We start from the raw sequence: 24801 nt of genomic DNA on the forward strand, positions 1-24801 counted from the left end.
CTGGCACCAAGAGGTTAAAAGACTTCATACAAAGAGGAATTCTGTATTTTGTAGTTTCCAATATGCTTGGATAGAATTTTCTGTCCCAATATCTGAGTGTAACTCTCAGAAACGAATTAAGTTATGCATACTTTTGTCCAACTGCTTATTCAAATATAATACAAAAGATATATTTGCTGTTGTTGTTGTTGTTGTTGTTGTTTTCAGGGATAATGCAGGTTTTTCATTCATCATTTTTGTGACCCCTCAAATAAAGTCAGCCATTCACTCTTTTTAAAATGGGTCACTAAGTGTTTTTTTCCCCCATCCAATTGATATTAAATTAATTAATTAAAATATGTGCTACTTTGGCTCTAAAGCTGCAATCTGCTAAATTTAGATAATAGATGTATTTTAATAAAATGTACAACATTTACACAATGTCGTAAAGTGGAAGTATAAAGCAGCATGCAATGGAAATGGTCAAGTAAAGTACAGGTACCTCAAAATTGTACTCAAGTACAGTAGTTGAGTATGTGTACTTAGTTACATTCCATCACTGATGGTAAGAGTCACATTAAGTTAAGCTTATCGAATAACCTCTTGGTTTTACCTGCCTAATTAGCAACAACACTTAAGAATAAGCATATTTCCCAAAATATCAAAGTCTTCATTTTTAGCAAGCAGTAAATATACAAAGTGCTGTTTCTAAAATACTAGTATCAACAACAGCAGAGGAATTTTGGGAGATAACACTTTTTAGAAACGTTTTATAGTATTGGATTATTTCAGCAAGGTGACATGATGTTAACCTGCACGCAGTGATGACAGTACTTCCCTTCTTGTGAATCAGCTTTTGGAGGTCATCCATGTAGATACCAATGAGCAAGACAAATATCACACAATACACTGTTTACATCATAGTAATAAAGTAACTAAGGTACTTGTACTTCCATTCTTAAAGTACAAGTGTTTGCAGTGCCACTTAATAGTCGGAAATATTTTACTTTTCGCTCCACTACATGTGTCTGTTCATGATTTTACATGCAGTACATGTGATCAACTTATTAAGTATGAAACATTATTATAGATTAAAGGAGAGGTTCTTCTAAAAATGAGCCTCAAATATTTTTGAAAAAACGTTGTGCACCCACTTCAGGTGTGTATGAATGCTTTTAGCATAGCAGCCACAGTGAAGATTGTAGCATTAAAAAGGATGTAAACAACGGCTTTTCAATATAGAAGTTGGGATCTCAGGGCTGTCAGAGACTTGGCAATGGTCCACTTAAGGTTTCGCCATTTCTAAAGGGGTTTAACGCTCCATTAAGGAGCCCAGCACTGGCTGCAGGCGTACTGGTCACACTGGACACTGGACACACTTCAGCTTTTATATTTCATGTCTAACCAGGTGTTTTCACTCAGACTAAACATGTTGCCCTGCTCAGTCTTATATAAATACTGCAGTTACTGCTGCCCTGACTCACTGTGACTTGTTGCAGGGCTGATGTCTCGCTCTTTCTTTTCCTGTCTATACTGTAAAGATGAAGTCCACCAAGTTAGGAACAGTTTGATTTATTGTGAATTGCTACTCTGCAGTACCAGTATAATTCAATCTTTACTCAGAAAATTACAGAGTGATAATAATCGAATACAAAACAGAGAGAAACATCTCACAACAACAGAAATACTCACACCATCACAATATTATTATCATTGTAGGTTAAATGAAATACACATATTAGTACCTAAAAACATATTACTAAGCCTTGTAACATAGATATTTTGACATGTGACATAAAGAAAAGGAAAGATCTTCTAAAGTGCGTTCTCGTGCATTTTTTTAACACTCAAATATAATTTTTATTCACATTTTTTTGTGACGTGGAAAAACAATAATGATAATGATATTCCAAATGTCCAGTCAAATCTGTAATGTGGCATTCAGTGACAACTTTAATTAATTATCTCATACAGAATCAACATTAATCTTCAGGAAGATAATGGGCCTAAACTGTATGTGATGGTTTCAGATACTGAACAAGGGGGATATATGAATGACATGACATGAATCTGTTGATCAGCTAAACATCTGCAATATCAAATGTCATTGTTATAAAAGTTTGAAGCTCACGATCATGGCCTGTGCACGAACATCAGCTAAACATCATTGTTATGAATTGTGAACTTGCTCAGACCTAATCCAGTCTGGAACCATAGACCTCCACCTCACACACACTCAGGTACTCAGTTCTTCCAGGGATGACTATGGTCACATAGCGGCCGTCCATCCTGTTACACTGGAAGTTGTGGGTGAAACCTCCAGGGATGCTTGAGATCAAAGCACACCTAGCAGAAGAAGAAATGACTCTATTAACTCATCAAATGGTCAGTTAAATCAATAGATACTCCAAATGTTTCACAAAATAATTTAATAGACATGAATCATCACCAAAACTCTTATTTCAAATGGATATAATTACATTTCTTTTTAAATTGAGCATAAATGTGTTCTTCCAAACAAACCCTCTGACACATAGACTTTAATCACAAACTTTAGAGGTCATATTGATAACATGTTTATGTAGATAAACCATTTTTTGAAAATAATAGAGCCTGTGGAGAGGTGCAGAACAAATATCACTTCTCCTTATCAATATTATTATGATTGTGAATCAGTAATTAGAAAATGTTTGTCAGGTCTTGATAGTTTTGAGGAAAAAAACAACAACATAAAAATGGTAGAGTTGCAGTATATCCCAAGCATTAGCAAAGTTAGCTAACGCTTGCTAGTACTCAAACTGGCAATCACTTGATGGGAAGAGGATTTGAAAAAGAGTGGTGTGGTGATGTGAATGCAATGGTAGGAGGGAGATGAATGCCACATTTAGTGACTGGATGTTATCAATGACACCTTTAAATCATAGTTGTATTATCATAAACAAGCTAACTGTAAACTACCTGGGGTTGTTGATGCCATTGTTGTCAAGAGAATCTCCAATCCGGATCTCAGCTCCATTAAGTCTGTGGTGATGTTCTTGGCGGTTGGTGACGCTAACAGAAAACACTTTGTGTCTTTTGCCCAGGTCCAGTCTCCACCAGGCGTTGAAGTTGGGGCCTGTGTGACTACAAGATCCCTGGTCCCAGGCGCTGGCTCGATTCCCATCAATGGCGTTATTTGCAATGCCTGTGGAATGAAGTGAAGATTGCGAGGCTTTTCCTTGGAGTGCCAGGTTCTCTCCTGCACAAAGGACACAATTTCAAACATCAGCACTGACAGTTTTCACTGATGCAAGGGGTCCCCAATATGTGTTTGTCTTGAACATAAATCAGTCCCTCCAGGTAATTGTGATGTTGTGAATGCTTATGCCCACGAAGCTGACAAACGATTCATGGTTGTGCAGAATTCTAAGGTGACCACAGCTGTATGGAAAATGAGGCTGCAGCATCACCTAGAAAACCACATCTTGTGTGGCTTTGGCCTGATATTTAATTCTCACCAGTTGGGGCACGGTAGCCGTAGACTTCCACTTCGCAGAGCGTAAGGACCTTTCCTGAACCAGATATAGACACAATCACATAACGTCCCTCCACATGACTGGTTAAAGGGATTTTTAATGATGTGCCTGCTGAGATTCGAGGAATTACAGCAACCCTAGATGAGAGAGAGAGGAAACAGTGGATGGATTTGTTTAATACTGCAGTATTTGAAGGTATAAAGCAATGTAAAGAAATAATACCAACACTTGGCCACTCTGCCAACAAACTGCATATGTCATCAAATTGAAAACTTCAATCATTCAGTCACTTATAAAGGAAATCAGTGGTATATTGAACATCTCTGTAGGATCATCTTTAAGCTAACAGATCATATGATGAGTTGCATCGGGATCTGGGTGGATCATGTCCATGTTATGACCAGGGCCCAGGGGAAACCCTGCTGCAACATGAAAATGAGCCTCCCCTCTGACCATCTCCCAAGCACCACCAGCAGCAAAGTATTTTGAACTGGGAAGAGCTGGCCTTTAAACTATTGGCTTTGAGGCAGGAAGCAATCAGCTCCTGAACAACCTACATTCACTCAATTACCCAAACACACCTGCAACCAATCACACACACACACACAGGTAACACAGAGGGGCATTAAAGCACAGAGGCAATTAAAGCACATACAAAAGAAATGTTTATACGACCTCTGGGGTCGTAACAACCTTATAACTTATAACTATAAGTTTACTATTAAGTCATAAGTCACATACTCTTACACTGGGTTTGTGACACCATGGTCTTGTAAAGAGTTGCGATGTGAATCTCTGCTCCATTGATCTTTTCTGCACAGCAGTCTCCTCTGTTGGTGATGGTGATGGAGGTGACGATGTAGGCCCCCAGCAGGTCCACTCTCCACCAGGGGTTGGTCTGTTCAGCAGTGTGGCTGCATGATCCGTCGAAAAAGTTAGATTCACGGTTTCCATCGATGGCACTGTTGGCTGATCCAAATGGTTGCACATGACGGGACGACTGGGTCGCTTTTCCACGCAAGGCCACATTTTCTATGAAGAAAGTTAAATATACATCATATATAGTTAAACAGTTGAAACACATCTAAATGTATGAGGCAGAAAAGTTTGTAAATTATCCAACCTGCAACATCTGATTTTTTGGGCCACTTGGGGGCAGCACAAACAACATGTGGACACAACATCTTTCAAGTTGATATGACAAACTGTCCACTAACCATCCCTATTCCCCCTCCGGCCACTCCCCCTCATTGCTCCCCAACACACTCTCTCACACACAGAGCTCATCCTAGCATTTTCTTTGTGAAGACCAGGCAAAAGGTCCTCACAAGTAAAAAATGTCCTCACAAGAAAGGTGGGATGTCAAGGGTTGGTCCACACAAGTATAGCAATACAAACACACACACCAGCAGGAATCACACCCATACACACACTGCCATAAAGCTTCTCTATAATACATCATTGTGCCAACATCCCAGTATGTTCCCAGTATTTATTGTTTTTGCTGCCTCATTGTCTGTAATCAGTGTTTATTTGTCTTTTCTCAACATGTTAATCTTGTCATGTCTTCAAGTACACCTAGTTATGTCTTGTCGTGCTCACTTTTTTTTGTCTTGTTCCAGGTTAATCCTGAGAATTAATAAAAATGTAGCAAAGACTACTGCACAATGAGGGCCATACAGCCAAAACAGGTTGATCACCTTGGCTGCATTGCAAAAATTACTTTTTTGAACTTGACCAATCATGTGGTGACCCTACAGATCATTTTTAAGTTTGAAGTTTAAGCTGAAGACCATGCAGAGAGCATGCTGGTCTTAGATAATTGTGGAAATAAATCCACTCAGTTCATTCAAGCAACATTAATCTTCTTTATTATCGCTCCACCATTGTTTAAATTATGTCTCCGTTTTACCGCAAAATAATCATTTACTGTAATAACAAATCCCCTCCAGACATGTTTTAAGACATCTCCTTTGAATAACAATGTGCATTTTAATTTTTTTTCCCGTTGGGTGCACCACTACTTCATTAAGGTGATCACAGTGATACATTTTAACTTTACACATTATGTAAATGATCGTGAACAGGAATAAAGTTGGGAATGCATATTTTTCTTCATTTAAATCACATGTAAATTGTGATAATCAGTTGTTTAAAACATAAATTGCTAAATCTCAGGCACACCAGTTCGACCAATGAAAAAATGCTAAGTCGCACTTGCAGTTGCACCCCAGAGCCCTGCATTCACTCATTCTGCCTCACTGAAAACAATACTCATACTTGACTAAAAGCTCTTTTTCAGCATACATGCGCCAGAGTTTCTACATCACACTTGTGTAAGTTTAGGAAAGATCTCACAGATATAGCCACATCATACTTACGATAGGTGTTAACTGAGCACGTCCACAGAAGGAGTTGCAAAAGCATAACTGAAATGTGTTTCATTGTTCTGGTTCAAATGGAAAAGAAAGTCATTAACAGAGGTACACTGAATAAATTAGAAGCATTTGAAATGAAATAACAGTGTTAACTGTCAGTGTGCAACAAGCAGACAAGTACATACCCTGACTTGAAGGATAAGCTCAGACGATGAGGAGTTTATGTGATGATGAATATGATTTGATGTGAACCACACAGGGATATTTATGTGCACGTTATCATTGTATGTTTTGTCGTTTGTTGATGATTTACCACATTTGACCTCATCTTTTCCCTTATAAGGCTCATATCCAGCTACCAAATAGGTCAGGAATCAACAACTTTTGATGTTTTCTCTTCCAACATGTACTGGTTCATTGTACTGGTGACCCAGTGTTAATCTACATAAAGCTAATAAACTGGAACTGAACTGTGAACTTTGAAACTGCAGTCAAACAGTCAGTACTTCATTGCCAAAATAACAAGGCCACCTAATAAGGATTCACTGTTGTGTGAGTAACAACAGGGGACAAGACAACACGTGCAAAATATAAAGCAAAGTAAAAAATAACAGAAAGCCTGTTGATAAAGTATAAAGTGAATGAAGTAAGCTTCATACTTTTGCTGGTGCAGAATGCAAAAACAGTATTTTGGCACCAAGAGGTTAAAAGACTTCATACAAAGAGGAATTCTGTATTTTGTAGTTTCCAATATGTTGGATAGAATTTTCTGTCCCAACATCTGAGTGTAACTCTCAGAAACAAATTAAGTTATGCATACTTTTGTCCAGCTGCTTATTCACATATAATACAAAAGATATATTTGCTGTTGTTGTTGTTGTTGTTTTCAGGGATGATGCAGGTTTTTCATTAATCATTTTAGTGACCCCTCAAATAAAGTCAGCCTTTCACTCTTTTTAAAATGGGTCACAAAGTGTTTTTTTTCCCCATCCAATTGATATTAAATTAATTAATTAAAATATGTGCTACTTTGGCTCTAAAGCTGCAATCTGCTAAATTTAGATAATATATGTATTTTAATAAAATGTACAACATTTACACAATGTAGTAAAGTGGAAGTATAAAGCAGCATGCAATGGAAATGGTCAAGTAAAGTACAAGTACCTCAAAATTGTACTCAAGTACAGTAATTGAGTATATGTACTTAGTTACATTCCATCACTGATGGTAAGAGTCACATTAAGTTAAGCTTATCAAATAACCTCTTGGTTTTACCTGCCTAATTAGCAACAACAATTAAGAATAAGCATATTTCCCAAAATATCAAAGTCTTCATTGTTAGCAAGCAGTAATACACAAAGTGCTGTTTCTCAAATACTAGTATCAACAACAGCAGAGTAACTTTGGGAGATAACACTTTTTACAAATTGTTTCTATAGTTTTGAATTATTTCAGCAAAGGTGACATTATGTTGACCTGCACACAGTGATGACAGTACTTCCCTTCTTGTTCATCAGATTTTGGAGGTCATCCATGTAGATACCAATGAGCAAGACAAATATCACACAATACACTGTTTACATCATAGTAATAAAGTAACTAAGGTACTTGTACTTCCATTCTTGAAGTACAAGTGTTTGCAGTGCCACTTAATAGTCGGAAATATTTTACTTTTCGCTCCACTACATGTGTCTGTTCATGATTTTACATGCAGTACATGTGATCAACTTATTAAGTATAAAACATTATTATAGATTAAAGGAGAGGTTCTTCTAAAAATGAGCCCCAAATATTTTTGAAAAAACGTTGTGCACCCACTTCAGGTGTGTGTGAATGCTTTTAGCATAGCAGCTACAGTGAAGATTGTAGCATTAAAAAGGATGTAAATAACGGCTTTTCAAAATAGAAGTTGGGATCTCAGAGCTGTCAGAGACTTGGCAATGGTCCACTTAAGGTTTTGCCATTTCTAAAGGGGTTTAACGCTCCATTAAGGAGCCCAGCACTGGCTGCAGGCGTACTGGTCACACTGGACACTGGACACACTCCAGCTTTTATATTTCATGTCTGACCAGGTGTTTTCACTCAGACTAGACATGTTGCCTTGCTCAGTCTTATATAAATACTGCAGTTACTGCTGCCCTGACTCACTGTGACTTGTTGCAGGGCTGATGTCTCGCTCTTTCTTTTCCTGTCTATACTGTAAAGATGAAGTCCACCAAGTTTGGAACAGTTTGTTTATTGTGATAATAATAATATAATACAATATAATCGAATACAAAAGAGAGAGAAACATCTCACAACAACAGAAATACTCTCACACACACCATCACAACATTACTGTCATTGTAGGTTGAATGAAATACACGCATTAGTACCTAAAAACATATTACTAAGCCTTGTAACATAGATATTTTGACATGTGACATATTGAAAAGAAAAGATAATCTAACATGTGCCATTCTCTCCATATATAAACAATATCTTGTTTTCCATTGAAACAATAGTAAGAATGCTTCTCAAATGGCTGCTATTTGTGATCGATAACAAAACATAATAAAGTCTGAATGTCAAATTTCTAACAGTCCATTTTTACCACTCAAATATACTTTTTACTCACATGTTTTTTGCAACCTGGATAAACAATTATCTCATACAGAATCAACATTAATCAACATTAATATTCAGGGAGATAATAGACCTACATTTTGTGTAATGGTTGGAGATACTGTACAGGGGAGATACATGAATCCATGTGACATGAATCTGTTGATCAGCTAAACATCTGCAAAATCAAATGTCATTGATATAAAAATTTGAAGCTCATGAGCATGAGCCTGTACACGAACATCTGCTAAACATCATTGTTATGAATTGTGAACTTCCTCAGACCTAATCCAGTCTGGAACCATAGACCTCCACCTCACACACATGCAGGTACTCAGTTCTTCCAGGGATGACTATGGTCACATAGCGGCCGTCCATCCCGTTACACTGGAATTTTCGGGTGAAACCTCCAGGCATGCTTGAGATCAAAGCACACCTAGCAGAAGAAGAAACGACTCTATTAACTCATCAAATGGTCAGTTAAATCAATAGATACTCCAAATGTTTCACAAAATAATTTAATAGACATGAATCATTGCCAAAACTCTTATTTCAAACGGATCTAATTAAATTTCTTTTTAAATTGAGCATGAATGTGTTGTTCCAAACAAACACATAGACTTTAATCACAAACTTTAGAGGTCATATTGATAACATGTTTATGTAGACAAACCATTTTTTGAAAATAATAGAGCCTGTGGAGAGGTGCAGAATAAATATCTCTTCTCCTTATCAATATTATTATGATTGTGAATCAGTAATTAGAAAATGTTTGTAAGTTCCAAAATGAATAAACAGTCTTGATAGTTTTGAGGAAAAAAACAACAACATAAAAATGGTAGAGTTGAAATATGTCCCAAGCATTAGCAAAGTTAGCTAACGCTTGCTAGTGCTCAAACTGGCAACCACTTGATGGGAAGAGGATTTGAAAAAAAAGTGGTGTGGTAATGTGAATGCAATGGTAGGAGGGAGATGAATGCCACATTTAGTGACTGAAAGTTATCAATAACAACTTTAAATCATAGTTGTATTATCATGAACAAGCTAACTGTAAACTACCTGGGATTGTTGATGCCATTGCTGTCAAGAGAATCTCCAATCCGGATCTCAGCTCCATTAAGTCTTTCATGTGCTTCTATGATGTTGGTGACGCTAACAGAAAACACTTTGTGTGTTTTGCCCAGGTCCAGTCTCCACCAGGCGTTGAAGTTGGGGCCTGTGTGACTACAAGATCCCTGGTCCCAGGCGCTGGCTCGATTCCCATCAATGGCATTATTTGCAATGCCTGTAGAATGAAGTGAAGACTGCGAGGCTTTTCCTTGGAGAGCCAGGTTCTCTCCTGCACAAAGGACACAATTTCAAACATCAGCACTGACAGTTTTCACTGATGCAAAGGGTCCCCAATATGTGTTTGTCTTGAACATAAATCAGTCCCTCCAGGTAGTTGTGATGTTGTGAACGCTTATGCCCACGAAGCTGACAAACGGTTCATGGTTGTGCAGAATTCTAAGGGATTTTCTTCGTGTGATCAAACTTCTGGGGTGACCACAGCTGTATGGAAAATGAGGCTGCAGCATCACCTAGAAAACCACATCTTGTGTGGCTTTGGCCTGATATTTAATTCTCACCAGTTGGGGCACGGTAGCCGTAGACTTCCACTTCGCAGAGCGTAAGGACCTTTCCTGAACCAGGTATAGACACAATCACATAACGTCCCTCCACATGACTGGTTAAAGTGATTTTTAATGATCTGCCTGCTGGGATTCGAGGAATTGCAGCAACCCTAGAAGAGAGAGAGAGGAAACAGTGGATGGATTTGTTTAATACTGCAGTATTTGAAGGTATAAAGCAATGTAAAGAAATAATACCAACACTTGGCCACTCTGCCAACAAACTGCATATGTCATCAAATTGAAAACTTCAATCATTCAGTCACTTATAAAGGAAATAAGTGGTAAATTGCACATCTCTGTAGGATCATCTTTAAGCTAACAGATCATATGATGAGTTGCATCGGGATCTGGGTGGATCATGTCCATGTTATGACCAGGGCTTAGGGGAAACCCTGCTGCAACATGAAAATGAGCCTCCCCTCTGACCATCTCCCAAGCACCACCAGCAGCAAAGTATTTTGAACTGGGAAGAGCTGGCCTTTAAACTATTGGCTTTGAGGCAGGAACCAATCAGCTCCCTGAACAACCTACATTCACTCAATTACCCAAACACACCTGCAACCAATCACACACACACACTCAGGTAACACAGAGGGGCATTAAAGCACAGAGGCAATTAAAGCACATACAAAAGATATGTTTATACGACCTCTGGGGTCGTAACAACCTTATAACTTATAACTATAAGTTTGCTATTAAGTCATAAGTCACATACTCTTACACTGGGTTTGTGACACCATGGTCTTGTAAAGAGTTGCCTGCTCCATTGATCTTTTCTGCACAGCAGTCTCCTCTGTTGGTGATGGTGATGGAGGTGACGATGTAGGCCCCCAGCAGGTCCACTCTCCACCAGGGGTTGGTCTGTTCAGCAGTGTGGCTGCATGATCCGTCTGAGAAGGTAGATTCACGGTTTCCATCGATGGCACTGTTGGCTGATCCAAATGGTTGCACATGACGGGACGACTGGGTCGCTTTTCCACGCAAAGCCACATTTTCTATGAAGAAAGTTAAATATACATCATATATAGTTAAACAGTTGAAATACATCTAAATGTATGAGGCAGAAAAGTTTGTAAATTATCCAACCTGCAACATCTGATTTTTTGGGCCACTTGGGTGCAGCACAAACAACATGTGGACACAACATCTTTCAAGTTGATATGACAAACTGTTCACTAACCATCCCTATGCCCCCTCCGGCCACTCCCCCTCATTGCTCCCTAACACACTCTCTTACACACAGAGCTCATCCTAGCATTTTCTTTGTGAAGACCAGGCAAAAGGTCCTCACAAGTAAAAAATGTCCTCACAAGAAAGGTGTCATGTCAAGGGTTGGTCCACACAAGGATAGCAATACAAACACACACACACACAGGAATCACACCCATACACACACTGCCATAAAGCTTCTCTATAATACATCATCGTGCCAACATCCCAGTATGTTCCCAGTATTTATGGTTTTTGCTGCCTCCATTGTCTGTAATCAGTGTTTATTTGTCTTTTCTCAACCTGTTACTCTTGTCATGTCTTCAAGTACACCTAGTTATGTCTTGTCATGCCTCGCTTTTTTTGTCTTGTTCCACCTTAATCCTGAGAATTAATAAAAATGTAGCGAAGACTACTGCACAATGAGGGCCATACAGCCAAAACAGGTTAATCACCTTGACTGCATTGCAAAAATGACTTTTTTGAACTTGACCAATCAAGTTCCAGGCATGCTGGTCACACTGGACACTGGACACACTTTAGCTTTTATATTTCATGTCTAACCAGGTGTTTTCACTCAGACTAAACATGTTGCCCTGCTCAGTCTTATATTAATACTGCAGTTACTGCTGCCCTGACTCACTGTGACTTGTTGCAGGGCTGATGTCTCGCTCTTTCTTTTCCTGTCTATACTGTAAAGATGAAGTCCACCAAGTTAGGAACAGTTTGATTTATTGTGAATTGCTACTCTGCAGTACCAGTATAATTCAATCTTTACTCAGAAAATTACAGAGTGATAATAATCGAATACAAAACAGAGAGAAACATCTCACAACAACAGAAATACTCACACCATCACAATATTATTATCATTGTAGGTTAAATGAAATACACATATTAGTACCTAAAAACATATTACTAAGCCTTGTAACATAGATATTTTGACATGTGACATAAAGAAAAGGAAAGATCTTCTAAAGTGCGTTCTCGTGCATTTTTTTAACACTCAAATATAATTTTTATTCACATTTTTTTGTGACGTGGAAAAACAATAATGATAATGATATTCCAAATGTCCAGTCAAATCTGTAATTTGGCATTCAGTGACAACTTTAATTAATTATCTCATACAGAATCAACATTAATCTTCAGGAAGATAATGGGCCTAAACTGTATGTGATGGTTTCAGATACTGAACAAGGGGGATATATGAATGACATGACATGAATCTGTTGATCAGCTAAACATCTGCAATATCAAATGTCATTGTTATAAAAGTTTGAAGCTCACGATCATGGCCTGTGCACGAACATCAGCTAAACATCATTGTTATGAATTGTGAACTTGCTCAGACCTAATCCAGTCTGGAACCATAGACCTCCACCTCACACACACTCAGGTACTCAGTTCTTCCAGGGATGACTATGGTCACATAGCGGCCGTCCGTCCTGTTACACTGGAAGTTGTGGGTGAAACCTCCAGGGATGCTTGAGATCAAAGCACACCTAGCAGAAGAAGAAATGACTCTATTAACTCATCAAATGGTCAGTTAAATCAATAGATACTCCAAATGTTTCACAAAATAATTTAATAGACATGAATCATCACCAAAACTCTTATTTCAAATGGATATAATTACATTTCTTTTTAAATTGAGCATAAATGTGTTCTTCCAAACAAACCCTCTGACACATAGACTTTAATCACAAACTTTAGAGGTCATATTGATAACATGTTTATGTAGATAAACCATTTTTTGAAAATAATAGAGCCTGTGGAGAGGTGCAGAACAAATATCACTTCTCCTTATCAATATTATTATGATTGTGAATCAGTAATTAGAAAATGTTTGTCAGGTCTTGATAGTTTTGAGGAAAAAAACAACAACATAAAAATGGTAGAGTTGCAGTATATCCCAAGCATTAGCAAAGTTAGCTAACGCTTGCTAGTACTCAAACTGGCAATCACTTGATGGGAAGAGGATTTGAAAAAGAGTGGTGTGGTGATGTGAATGCAATGGTAGGAGGGAGATGAATGCCACATTTAGTGACTGGATGTTATCAATGACACCTTTAAATCATAGTTGTATTATCATAAACAAGCTAACTGTAAACTACCTGGGGTTGTTGATGCCATTGTTGTCAAGAGAATCTCCAATCCGGATCTCAGCTCCATTAAGTCTGTGGTGATGTTCTTGGCGGTTGGTGACGCTAACAGAAAACACTTTGTGTCTTTTGCCCAGGTCCAGTCTCCACCAGGCGTTGAAGTTGTGGCCTGTGTGAGTACAAGATCCCTGGTCCCAGGCGCTGGCTCGATTCCCATCAATGGCGTTATTTGCAATGCCTGTGGAATGAAGTGAAGATTGCGAGGCTTTTCCTTGGAGTGCCAGGTTCTCTCCTGCACAAAGGACACAATTTCAAACATCAGCACTGACAGTTTTCACTGATGCAAGGGGTCCCCAATATGTGTTTGTCTTGAACATAAATCAGTCCCTCCAGGTAATTGTGATGTTGTGAATGCTTATGCCCACGAAGCTGACAAACGATTCATGGTTGTGCAGAATTCTAAGGTGACCACAGCTGTATGGAAAATGAGGCTGCAGCATCACCTAGAAAACCACATCTTGTGTGGCTTTGGCCTGATATTTAATTCTCACCAGTTGGGGCACGGTAGCCGTAGACTTCCACTTCACAGAGCGTAAGGACCTTTCCTGAACCAGATATAGACACAATCACATAACGTCCCTCCACATGACTGGTTAAAGGGATTTTTAATGATGTGCCTGCTGAGATTCGAGGAATTACAGCAACCCTAGATGAGAGAGAGAGGAAACAGTGGATGGATTTGTTTAATACTGCAGTATTTGAAGGTATAAAGCAATGTAAAGAAATAATACCAACACTTGGCCACTCTGCCAACAAACTGCATATGTCATCAAATTGAAAACTTCAATCATTCAGTCACTTATAAAGGAAATCAGTGGTATATTGAACATCTCTGTAGGATCATCTTTAAGCTAACAGATCATATGATGAGTTGCATCGGGATCTGGGTGGATCATGTCCATGTTATGACCAGGGCCCAGGGGAAACCCTGCTGCAACAGGAAAATGAGCCTCCCCTCTGACCATCTCCCAAGCACCACCAGCAGCAAAGTATTTTGAACTGGGAAGAGCTATTAAGAACTATTGGCTTTGAGGCAGGAAGCAATCAGCTCCCTGAACAACCTACATTCACTCAATTACCCAAACACACCTGCAACCAATCACACACACACACACAGGTAACACAGAGGGGCATTAAAGCACAGAGGCAATTAAAGCACATACAAAAGAAATGTTTATACGACCTCTGGGGTCGTAACAACCTTATAACTTATAACTATAAGTTTACTATTAAGTCATAAGTCACATACTCTTACACTGGGTTTGTGACACCATGGTCTTGTAAAGAGTTGCCGATGTGAATCTCTGCTCCATTGATCTTTTCTGCACAGCAGTCTCCTCTGTTGGTGATGGTGATGGAGGTGACGATGTAGGCCCCCAGCAGGTCCACTCTCCACCAGGGGTTGGTCTGTTCAGCAGTGTGGCTGCATGATCCGTCGAAAAAGTTAGATTCACGGTTTCCATCGATGGCACTGTTGGCTGATCCAAATGGTTGCACATGACGGGACGACTGGGTCGCTTTTCCACGCAAGGCCACATTTTCTATGAAGAAAGTTAAATATACATCATATATAGTTAAACAGTTGAAATACATCTAAATGTATGAGGCAGAAAAGTTTGTAAATTATCCAACCTGCAACATCTGATTTTTTGGGCCACTTGGGGGCAGCACAAACAACATGTGGACACAACATCTTTCAAGTTGATATGACAAACTGTTCACTAACCATCCCTGTTCCCCCTCCGGCCACTCCCCCTCATTGCTCCCTAACACACTCTCTCACACACAGAGCTCATCCTAGCATTTTCTTTGTGAAGACCAGGCAAAAGGTCCTCACAAGTAAAAAATGTCCTCACAAGAAAGGTGGGATGTCAAGGGTTGGTCCACACAAGGATAGCAATACAAACACACACACACACAGGAATCACACCCATACACACACTGCCATAAAGCTTCTCTATAATACATCATCGTGCCAACATCCCAGTATGTTCCCAGTATTTATGGTTTTTGCTGCCTCCATTGTCTGTAATCAGTGTTTATTTGTCTTTTCTCAACCTGTTACTCTTGTCATGTCTTCAAGTACACCTAGTTATGTCTTGTCATGCCTCGCTTTTTTTGTCTTGTTCCACCTTAATCCTGAGAATTAATAAAAATGTAGCGAAGACTACTGCACAATGAGGGCCATACAGCCAAAACAGGTTAATCACCTTGACTGCATTGCAAAAATGACTTTTTTGAACTTGACCAATCGTTGTGACCCTACAGAGAATTTTTGAGTTTGAAGTTTAAGCTGAAGACCCTGCAGAGAGGATGCTGTTCTTAGATAATTGTGGAAATAAATCCACTCAGTTCATCCAAGCAACATTAATCTTTATTATCACTCCACCATTTTTTAAAATTATTTCTCCATTCGACTGCGCCAGAATTCTTTACTGTAATAACAAATACCCTCCAGACATGTTTTAAAACATCTACTTTGAATAACAATGTGCATTTTAATTTTTTTTACCGTTGGGTGCAACAGTACTTCATTAAGGTGATCACAATGATACATTATAACTTTACACATTATGTAAATGATCGTGAACAGGAATAAAGTTGGGAATGCATATTTTTCTTCATTTAAATCACATGTAAATTGTGATAATATCAGTTGTTTAAAACATAAATTGCTAAATCTCAGGCACACCAGTTCAACCAATGAAAAAATGCTAAGTCGCACTTGTCAGATTTTTGTGCGACCACAATAGTTGCACCCCAGAGCCCTGCATTCACTCATTCTGCCTCACTGAAAAATCCAGAACTTGTGTCAAAAACGTTTCATGCTCAATACTCATACTTGACTAAAAGCTCTTTATCAGCATACATGCTCCAGAGTTTCTACATCACACTTGTGTAAGTTTAGGAAAGATCTCACAGATATAGCCACATCATACTTACGATAGCTGTTAACCGAGCACGTCCACAGAAGGAGCTGCAAAAGCAGAACTGAAATGTGTTTCATTGTTCTGGTTCAGATGGAAAAGAAAGTCATTAACAGAGGTACACTGAATAAATTAGAAGCATTTGAAATGAAATAACAGTCTTAACTGTCAGTGTACAACAAGCAGAAAAGTACATACCCTGACTTGAAGGATGAGCTCAGACGATGAGGAGTTTATGTGATGATGAATATGATTTGATGTGAACCACACAGGGATATTTATGTGCACGTTATCATTGTATGTTTTGTCGTTTGTTGATGATTTACCACATTTGACCTCATCTTTTCCCTTATAAGGCTCATATCCAGCTACCAAATAGGTCAGGAATCAACAACTTTTGATGTTTTCTCTTCCAACATGTATTGGTTCATTGTACTGGTGACCCAGTGTTAATCTACATAAAGCTAATAAACTGGAACTGAACTGTGAACTTTGAAACTGCATTCAAACAGTCAGTACTTCATTGCCAAAATAACAAGGCCACCTAATAAGGATTCACTGTTGTGTGAGCAACAACAGGGGACAAGACAACACGTGCGAAATATAAAGCAAAGCAAAAAATAACAGAAAGCCTGTTGATAAAGTATAAAGTGAATGAAATAAGCTTCATACTTTTGCTGGTGCAGAATGCAGAAACAGTATTCTGGCACCAAGAGGTTAAAAGACTTCATACAAAGAGGAATTCTGTATTTTGTAGTTTCCAATATGCTTGGATAGAATTTTCTGTCCCAATATCTGAGTGTAACTCTCAGAAACGAATTAAGTTATGCATACTTTTGTCCAACTGCTTATTCAAATATAATACAAAAGATATATTTGCTGTTGTTGTTGTTGTTGTTGTTGTTTTCAGGGATAATGCAGGTTTTTCATTCATCATTTTTGTGACCCCTCAAATAAAGTCAGCCATTCACTCTTTTTAAAATGGGTCACTAAGTGTTTTTTTCCCCCATCCAATTGATATTAAATTAATTAATTAAAATATGTGCTACTTTGGCTCTAAAGCTGCAATCTGCTAAATTTAGATAATAGATGTATTTTAATAAAATGTACAACATTTACACAATGTCGTAAAGTGGAAGTATAAAGCAGCATGCAATGGAAATGGTCAAGTAAAGTACAGGTACCTCAAAATTGTACTCAAGTACAGTAGTTGAGTATGTGTACTTAGTTACATTCCATCACTGATGGTAAGAGTCACATTAAGTTAAGCTTATCGAATAACCTCTTGGTTTTACCTGCCTAATTAGCAACAACACTTAAGAATAAGCATATTTCCCAAAATATCAAAGTCTTCATTTTTAGCAAGCAGTAAATATACAAAGTGCTGTTTCTAAAATACTAGTATCAACAACAGCAGAGGAATTTTGGGAGATAACACTTTTTAGAAACGTTTTATAGTATTGGATTATTTCAGCAAGGTGACATGATGTTAACCTGCACGCAGTGATGACAGTACTTCCCTTCTTGTGAATCAGCTTTTGGAGGTCATCCATGTAGATACCAATGAGCAAGACAAATATCACACAATACACTGTTTACATCATAGTAATAAAGTAACTAAGGTACTTGTACTTCCATTCTTAAAGTACAAGTGTTTGCAGTGCCACTTAATAGTCGGAAATATTTTACTTTTCGCTCCACTACATGTGTCTGTTCATGATTTTACATGCAGTACATGTGATCAACTTATTAAGTATGAAACATTATTATAGATTAAAGGAGAGGTTCTTCTAAAAATGAGCCTCAAATATTTTTGAAAAAACGTTGTGCACCCACTTCAGGTGTGTATGAATGCTTTTAGCATAGCAGCCACAGTGAAGATTGTAGCATTAAAAAGGATGTAAACAACGGCTTTTCAATATAGAAGTTGGGATCTCAGGGCTGTCAGAGACTTGGCAATGGTCCACTTAAGGTTTCGCCATTTCTAAAGGGGTTTAACGCTCCATTAAGGAGCCCAGCACTGGCTGCAGGCGTACTGGTCACACTGGACACTGGACACACTTCAGCTTTTATATTTCATGTCTAACCAGGTGTTTTCACTCAGACTAAACATGTTGCCCTGCTCAGTCTTATATAAATACTGCAGTTACTGCTGCCCTGACTCACTGTGACTTGTTGCAGGGCTGATGTCTCGCTCTTTCTTTTCCTGTCTATACTGTAAAGATGAAGTCCACCAAGTTAGGAACAGTTTGATTTATTGTGAATTGCTACTCTGCAGTACCAGTATAATTCAATCTTTACTCAGAAAATTACAGAGTGATAATAATCGAATACAAAACAGAGAGAAACATCTCACAACAACAGAAATACTCACACCATCACAATATTATTATCATTGTAGGTTAAATGAAATACACATATTAGTACCTAAAAACATATTACTAAGCCTTGTAACATAGATATTTTGACATGTGACATAAAGAAAAGGAAAGATCTTCTAAAGTGCGTTCTCGTGCATTTTTTTAACACTCAAATATAATTTTTATTCACATTTTTTTGTGACGTGGAAAAACAATAATGATAATGATATTCCAAATGTCCAGTCAAATCTGTAATGTGGCATTCAGTGACAACTTTAATTAATTATCTCATACAGAATCAACATTAATCTTCAGGAAGATAATGGGCCTAAACTGTATGTGATGGTTTCAGATACTGAACAAGGGGGATATATGAATGACATGACATGAATCTGTTGATCAGCTAAACATCTGCAATATCAAATGTCATTGTTATAAAAGTTTGAAGCTCACGATCATGGCCTGTGCACGAACATCAGCTAAACATCATTGTTATGAATTGTGAACTTGCTCAGACCTAATCCAGTCTGGAACCATAGACCTCCACCTCACACACACTCAGGTACTCAGTTCTTCCAGGGATGACTATGGTCACATAGCGGCCGTCCATCCTGTTACACTGGAAGTTGTGGGTGAAACCTCCAGGGATGCTTGAGATCAAAGCACACCTAGCAGAAGAAGAAATGACTCTATTAACTCATCAAATGGTCAGTTAAATCAATAGATACTCCAAATGTTTCACAAAATAATTTAATAGACATGAATCATCACCAAAACTCTTATTTCAAATGGATATAATTACATTTCTTTTTAAATTGAGCATAAATGTGTTCTTCCAAACAAACCCTCTGACACATAGACTTTAATCACAAACTTTAGAGGTCATATTGATAACATGTTTATGTAGATAAACCATTTTTTGAAAATAATAGAGCCTGTGGAGAGGTGCAGAACAAATATCACTTCTCCTTATCAATATTATTATGATTGTGAATCAGTAATTAGAAAATGTTTGTCAGGTCTTGATAGTTTTGAGGAAAAAAACAACAACATAAAAATGGTAGAGTTGCAGTATATCCCAAGCATTAGCAAAGTTAGCTAACGCTTGCTAGTACTCAAACTGGCAATCACTTGATGGGAAGAGGATTTGAAAAAGAGTGGTGTGGTGATGTGAATGCAATGGTAGGAGGGAGATGAATGCCACATTTAGTGACTGGATGTTATCAATGACACCTTTAAATCATAGTTGTATTATCATAAACAAGCTAACTGTAAACTACCTGGGGTTGTTGATGCCATTGTTGTCAAGAGAATCTCCAATCCGGATCTCAGCTCCATTAAGTCTGTGGTGATGTTCTTGGCGGTTGGTGACGCTAACAGAAAACACTTTGTGTCTTTTGCCCAGGTCCAGTCTCCACCAGGCGTTGAAGTTGGGGCCTGTGTGACTACAAGATCCCTGGTCCCAGGCGCTGGCTCGATTCCCATCAATGGCGTTATTTGCAATGCCTGTGGAATGAAGTGAAGATTGCGAGGCTTTTCCTTGGAGTGCCAGGTTCTCTCCTGCACAAAGGACACAATTTCAAACATCAGCACTGACAGTTTTCACTGATGCAAGGGGTCCCCAATATGTGTTTGTCTTGAACATAAATCAGTCCCTCCAGGTAATTGTGATGTTGTGAATGCTTATGCCCACGAAGCTGACAAACGATTCATGGTTGTGCAGAATTCTAAGGTGACCACAGCTGTATGGAAAATGAGGCTGCAGCATCACCTAGAAAACCACATCTTGTGTGGCTTTGGCCTGATATTTAATTCTCACCAGTTGGGGCACGGTAGCCGTAGACTTCCACTTCGCAGAGCGTAAGGACCTTTCCTGAACCAGATATAGACACAATCACATAACGTCCCTCCACATGACTGGTTAAAGGGATTTTTAATGATGTGCCTGCTGAGATTCGAGGAATTACAGCAACCCTAGATGAGAGAGAGAGGAAACAGTGGATGGATTTGTTTAATACTGCAGTATTTGAAGGTATAAAGCAATGTAAAGAAATAATACCAACACTTGGCCACTCTGCCAACAAACTGCATATGTCATCAAATTGAAAACTTCAATCATTCAGTCACTTATAAAGGAAATCAGTGGTATATTGAACATCTCTGTAGGATCATCTTTAAGCTAACAGATCATATGATGAGTTGCATCGGGATCTGGGTGGATCATGTCCATGTTATGACCAGGGCCCAGGGGAAACCCTGCTGCAACATGAAAATGAGCCTCCCCTCTGACCATCTCCCAAGCACCACCAGCAGCAAAGTATTTTGAACTGGGAAGAGCTGGCCTTTAAACTATTGGCTTTGAGGCAGGAACCAATCAGCTCCCTGAACAACCTACATTCACTCAATTACCCAAACACACCTGCAACCAATCACACACACACACTCAGGTAACACAGAGGGGCATTAAAGCACAGAGGCAATTAAAGCACATACAAAAGAAATGTTTATACGACCTCTGGGGTCGTAACAACCTTATAACTTATAACTATAAGTTTGCTATTAAGTCATAAGTCACATTCTCTTACACTGGGTTTGTGACACCATGGTCTTGTAAAGAGTTGCCGATGTGAATCTCTGCTCCATTGATCTTTTCTGCACAGCAGTCTCCTCTGTTGGTGATGGTGATGGAGGTGACGATGTAGGCCTCCAGCAGGTCCACTCTCCACCAGGGGTTGGTCTGTTCAGCAGTGTGGCTGCATGATCCGTCTGAGAAGGTAGATTCACGGTTTCCATCGATGGCACTGTTGGCTGATCCAAATGGTTGCACATGACGGGACGACTGGGTCGCTTTTCCACGCAAGGCCACATTTTCTATGAAGAAAGTTAAATATACATCATATATAGTTAAACAGTTGAAATACATCTAAATGTATGAGGCAGAAAAGTTTGTAAATTATCCAACCTGCAACATCTGATTTTTTGGGCCACTTGGGGGCAGCACAAACAACATGTGGACACAACATCTTTCAAGTTGATATGACAAACTGTTCACTAACCATCCCTGTTCCCCCTCCGGCCACTCCCCCTCATTGCTCCCTAACACACTCTCTCACACACAGAGCTCATCCTAGCATTTTCTTTGTGAAGACCAGGCAAAAGGTCCTCACAAGTAAAAAATGTCCTCACAAGAAAGGTGTCATGTCAAGGGTTGGTCCACACAAGGATAGCAATACAAACACACACACACACAGGAATCACACCCATACACACACTGCCTTAAAGCTTCTCTATAATACATCATCGTGCCAACATCCCAGTATGTTCCCAGTATTTATGGTTTTTGCTGCCTCCATTGTCTGTAATCAGTGTTTATTTGTCTTTTCTCAACATGTTAATCTTGTCATGTCTTCAAGTACACCTAGTTATGTCCCGTCTTGCCTCGCTTTTTTTGTCTTGTTCCAGCTTAATCCTGAGAATTAATAAAAATGTAGCGAAGACTACTGCACAATGAGGGCCATACAGCCAAAACAGTTTGATCACCTTGACTGCATTGCAAAAATTACTTTTTTGAACTTGACCAATCATGTGGTGACCCTACAGATCATTTTTAAGTTTGAAGTTTAAGCTGAAGACCATGCAGAGAGCATGCTGTTCTTAGATAATTGTGGAAATAAATCCACTCAGTTCATTCAAGCAACATTAATCTTTATTATCGCTCCACCATTGTTTAAATTATGTCTCCGTTTTACCGCAAAATAATCATTTACTGTAATAACAAGTCCCCTCCAGACATGTTTTAAGACATCTACTTTGAATAACAATGTGCATTTTCATTTTTTTTCCCGTTGGGTGCACCACTACTTCATTAAGGTGATCACAGTGATACATTTTAACTTTACACATTATGTAAATGATCGTGAACAGGAATAAAGTTGGGAATGCATATTTTTCTTCATTTAAATCACATGTAAATTGTGATAATATCAGTTGTTTAAAACATAAATTGCTAAATCTCAGGCACACCAGTTCAACCAATGAAAAAATGCTAAGTCGCACTTGTCAGATTTTTGTGCGACCACAATAGTTGCACCCCAGAGCCCTGCATTCACTCATTCTGCCTCACTGAAAAATCCAGAACTTGTGTCAAAAACGTTTCATGCTCAATACTCATACTTGACTAAAAGCTCTTTTTCAGCATACATGCTCCAGAGTTTCTACATCACACTTGTGTAAGTTTAGGAAAGATCTCACAGATAGCCACATCATACTTACGATAGGTGTTAACTGAGCACGTCCACAGAAGGAGCTGCAAAAGCAGAACTGAAATGTGTTTCATTGTTCTGGTTCAAATGGAAAAGAAAGTCATTAACAGAGGTACACTGAATAAATTAGAAGCATTTGAAATGAAATAACAGTGTTAACTGTCAGTGTACAACAAGCAGAAAAGTACATACCCTGACTTGAAGAATAAGCTCAGACGATGAGGAGTTTATGTGATGATGAATATGATTTGATGTGAACCACACAGGGATATTTATGTGCACGTTATCATTGTATGTTTTGTCGTTTGTTGATGATTTACCACATTTGACCTCATCTTTTCCCTTATAAGGCTCATATCCAGCTATCAAATAGGTCAGGAATCAACAACTTTTGATGTTTTCTCTTCCAACATGTACTGGTTCATTGTACTGGTGACCCAGTGTTAATCTACATAAAGCTAATAAACTGGAACTGAACTGTGAACTTTGAAACTGCAGTCAAACAGTCAGTACTTTGTTGCCAAAATAACAAGGCCACCTAAAAAGGATTCACTGTTGTGTGAGCAACAACAAGGGGACAAGACAACACGTGCGAAATATAAAGCAAAGTAAAAAATAACAGAAAGCCTGTTGATAAAGTATAAAGTGAATGAAGTAAGCTTCATACTTTTGCTGGTGCAGAATGCAAAAACAGTATTTTGGCACCAAGAGGTTAAAAGACTTCATACAAAGAGGAATTCTGTATTTTGTAGTTTCCAATATGCTTGGATAGAATTTTCTGTCCCAACATCTGAGTGTAACTCTCAGAAACAAATTAAGTTATGCATACTTTTGTCCAGCTGCTTATTCACATATAATACAAAAGATATATTTGCTGTTGTTGTTGTTGTTGTTTTCAGGGATGATGCAGGTTTTTCATTAATCATTTTAGTGACCCCTCAAATAAAGTCAGCCTTTCACTCTTTTTAAAATGGCTCACAGTGTTTTTTTCCCCATCCAATTGATATTAAATTAATTAATTAAAATATGTGCTACTTTGGCTCTAAAGCTGCAATCTGCTAAATTTAGATAATAGATGTATTTTAATAAAATGTACAACATTTACACAATGTAGTAAAGTGGAAGTATAAAGCAGCATGCAATGGAAATGGTCAAGTAAAGTACAGATACCTCAAAATTGTACTCAAGTGCAGTAGTTGAGTATATGTACTTAGTTACATTCCATCCCTGAATAACCTCTTGGTTTTACCTGCCTAATTAGCAACAACAATTAAGAATAAGCATATTTCCCAAAATACCAAAGTCTTCATTGTTAGCAAGCAGTAATACACAAAGTGCTGTTTCTAAAATACTAGCATCAACAACAATGTTAACCTGCACGCAGCGATGACAGTACTTCCCTTCTTGTTCATCAGATTTTGGAGGTCATCCATGTAGATACCAATGAGCAAGACAAATATCACACAATACACTGTTTACATCATAGTAATAAAGTAACTAAGGTACTTGTACTTCCATTCTTAAAGTACAAGTGTTTGCAGTGCCACTTAATAGTCGGAAATATTTTACTTTTCGCTCCACTACATGTGTCTGTTCATGATTTTACATGCAGTACATGTGATCAACTTATTAAGTATGAAACATTATTATAGATTAAAGGAGAGGTTCTTCTAAAAATGAGCCTCAAATATTTTTGAAAAAACGTTGTGCACCCACTTCAGGTGTGTGT

The 24801-nt window shown here is 38.4% G+C and overlaps 3 protein-coding genes and 1 pseudogene across 3 annotated transcripts; all 4 read right to left on the minus strand.

Annotated features, from left to right (window-relative positions):
* Positions 1–1535: 1535 nt before the first annotated feature.
* LOC141012546 (uncharacterized) lies at positions 1536–6073 on the minus strand (annotated as a pseudogene).
* A 2118-nt stretch (positions 6074–8191) lies between these two features.
* LOC141011524 (uncharacterized) lies at positions 8192–11296 on the minus strand. Its single transcript, XM_073484687.1, has 5 exons — positions 11236–11296; positions 10871–11144; positions 10105–10394; positions 9536–9815; positions 8192–8912 (listed from the first exon to the last, which is right to left on the minus strand). Exons 1-5 carry the CDS (start codon positions 11294–11296, stop codon positions 8762–8764), a joined length of 1056 nt encoding a protein of 351 aa, XP_073340788.1. The 3' UTR covers positions 8192–8761.
* A 777-nt stretch (positions 11297–12073) lies between these two features.
* Positions 12074–16665, minus strand: LOC141012548 (uncharacterized). The gene is made up of 6 exons (XM_073486055.1): positions 16649–16665; positions 16467–16534; positions 14779–15064; positions 14015–14169; positions 13476–13755; positions 12074–12863 (listed from the first exon to the last, which is right to left on the minus strand). Exons 2-6 carry the CDS (start codon positions 16528–16530, stop codon positions 12713–12715), a joined length of 936 nt encoding a protein of 311 aa, XP_073342156.1. The 5' UTR covers positions 16531–16534; positions 16649–16665; the 3' UTR covers positions 12074–12712.
* A 2023-nt stretch (positions 16666–18688) lies between these two features.
* On the minus strand, positions 18689–23318 carry LOC141012545 (uncharacterized). The gene is made up of 6 exons (XM_073486053.1): positions 23265–23318; positions 23083–23150; positions 21396–21681; positions 20630–20784; positions 20091–20370; positions 18689–19478 (listed from the first exon to the last, which is right to left on the minus strand). Exons 2-6 carry the CDS (start codon positions 23144–23146, stop codon positions 19328–19330), a joined length of 936 nt encoding a protein of 311 aa, XP_073342154.1. The 5' UTR covers positions 23147–23150; positions 23265–23318; the 3' UTR covers positions 18689–19327.
* Between the last annotated feature and the right edge of the window lie 1483 nt (positions 23319–24801).

The sequence above is a fragment of the Pagrus major genome, chromosome 17 (assembly GCF_040436345.1).
Source record: "Pagrus major chromosome 17, Pma_NU_1.0".
Classification (NCBI taxonomy): domain Eukaryota; kingdom Metazoa; phylum Chordata; class Actinopteri; order Spariformes; family Sparidae; genus Pagrus; species Pagrus major.

Coding starts and splice junctions, on each gene's coding strand:
- LOC141011524 (XM_073484687.1), bottom strand. CDS start 11,296: ATGTTGTGTCCACATGTTGTTTGTGCTGCACCCAAGTGGCCCAAAAAA. Junction 10,395..10,870: donor CATGGTGTCACAAACCCAGT/GTAAGAGTATGT, acceptor GAATGATTGAAG/TTTTCAATTTGATGACATAT. Junction 9,816..10,104: donor CGGCTACCGTGCCCCAACTG/GTGAGAATTAAA, acceptor TCCTTTGTGCAG/GAGAGAACCTGGCTCTCCAA.
- LOC141012548 (XM_073486055.1), bottom strand. CDS start 16,530: ATGAAACACATTTCAGTTCTGCTTTTGCAGCTCCTTCTGTGGACGTGC. Junction 14,170..14,778: donor CATGGTGTCACAAACCCAGT/GTAAGAGTATGT, acceptor TCTCTCATCTAG/GGTTGCTGTAATTCCTCGAA. Junction 12,864..13,475: donor AATGGCATCAACAACCCCAG/GTAGTTTACAGT, acceptor TTCTTCTGCTAG/GTGTGCTTTGATCTCAAGCA.
- LOC141012545 (XM_073486053.1), bottom strand. CDS start 23,146: ATGAAACACATTTCAGTTCTGCTTTTGCAGCTCCTTCTGTGGACGTGC. Junction 20,785..21,395: donor CATGGTGTCACAAACCCAGT/GTAAGAGAATGT, acceptor TCTCTCATCTAG/GGTTGCTGTAATTCCTCGAA. Junction 20,371..20,629: donor CGGCTACCGTGCCCCAACTG/GTGAGAATTAAA, acceptor TCCTTTGTGCAG/GAGAGAACCTGGCACTCCAA.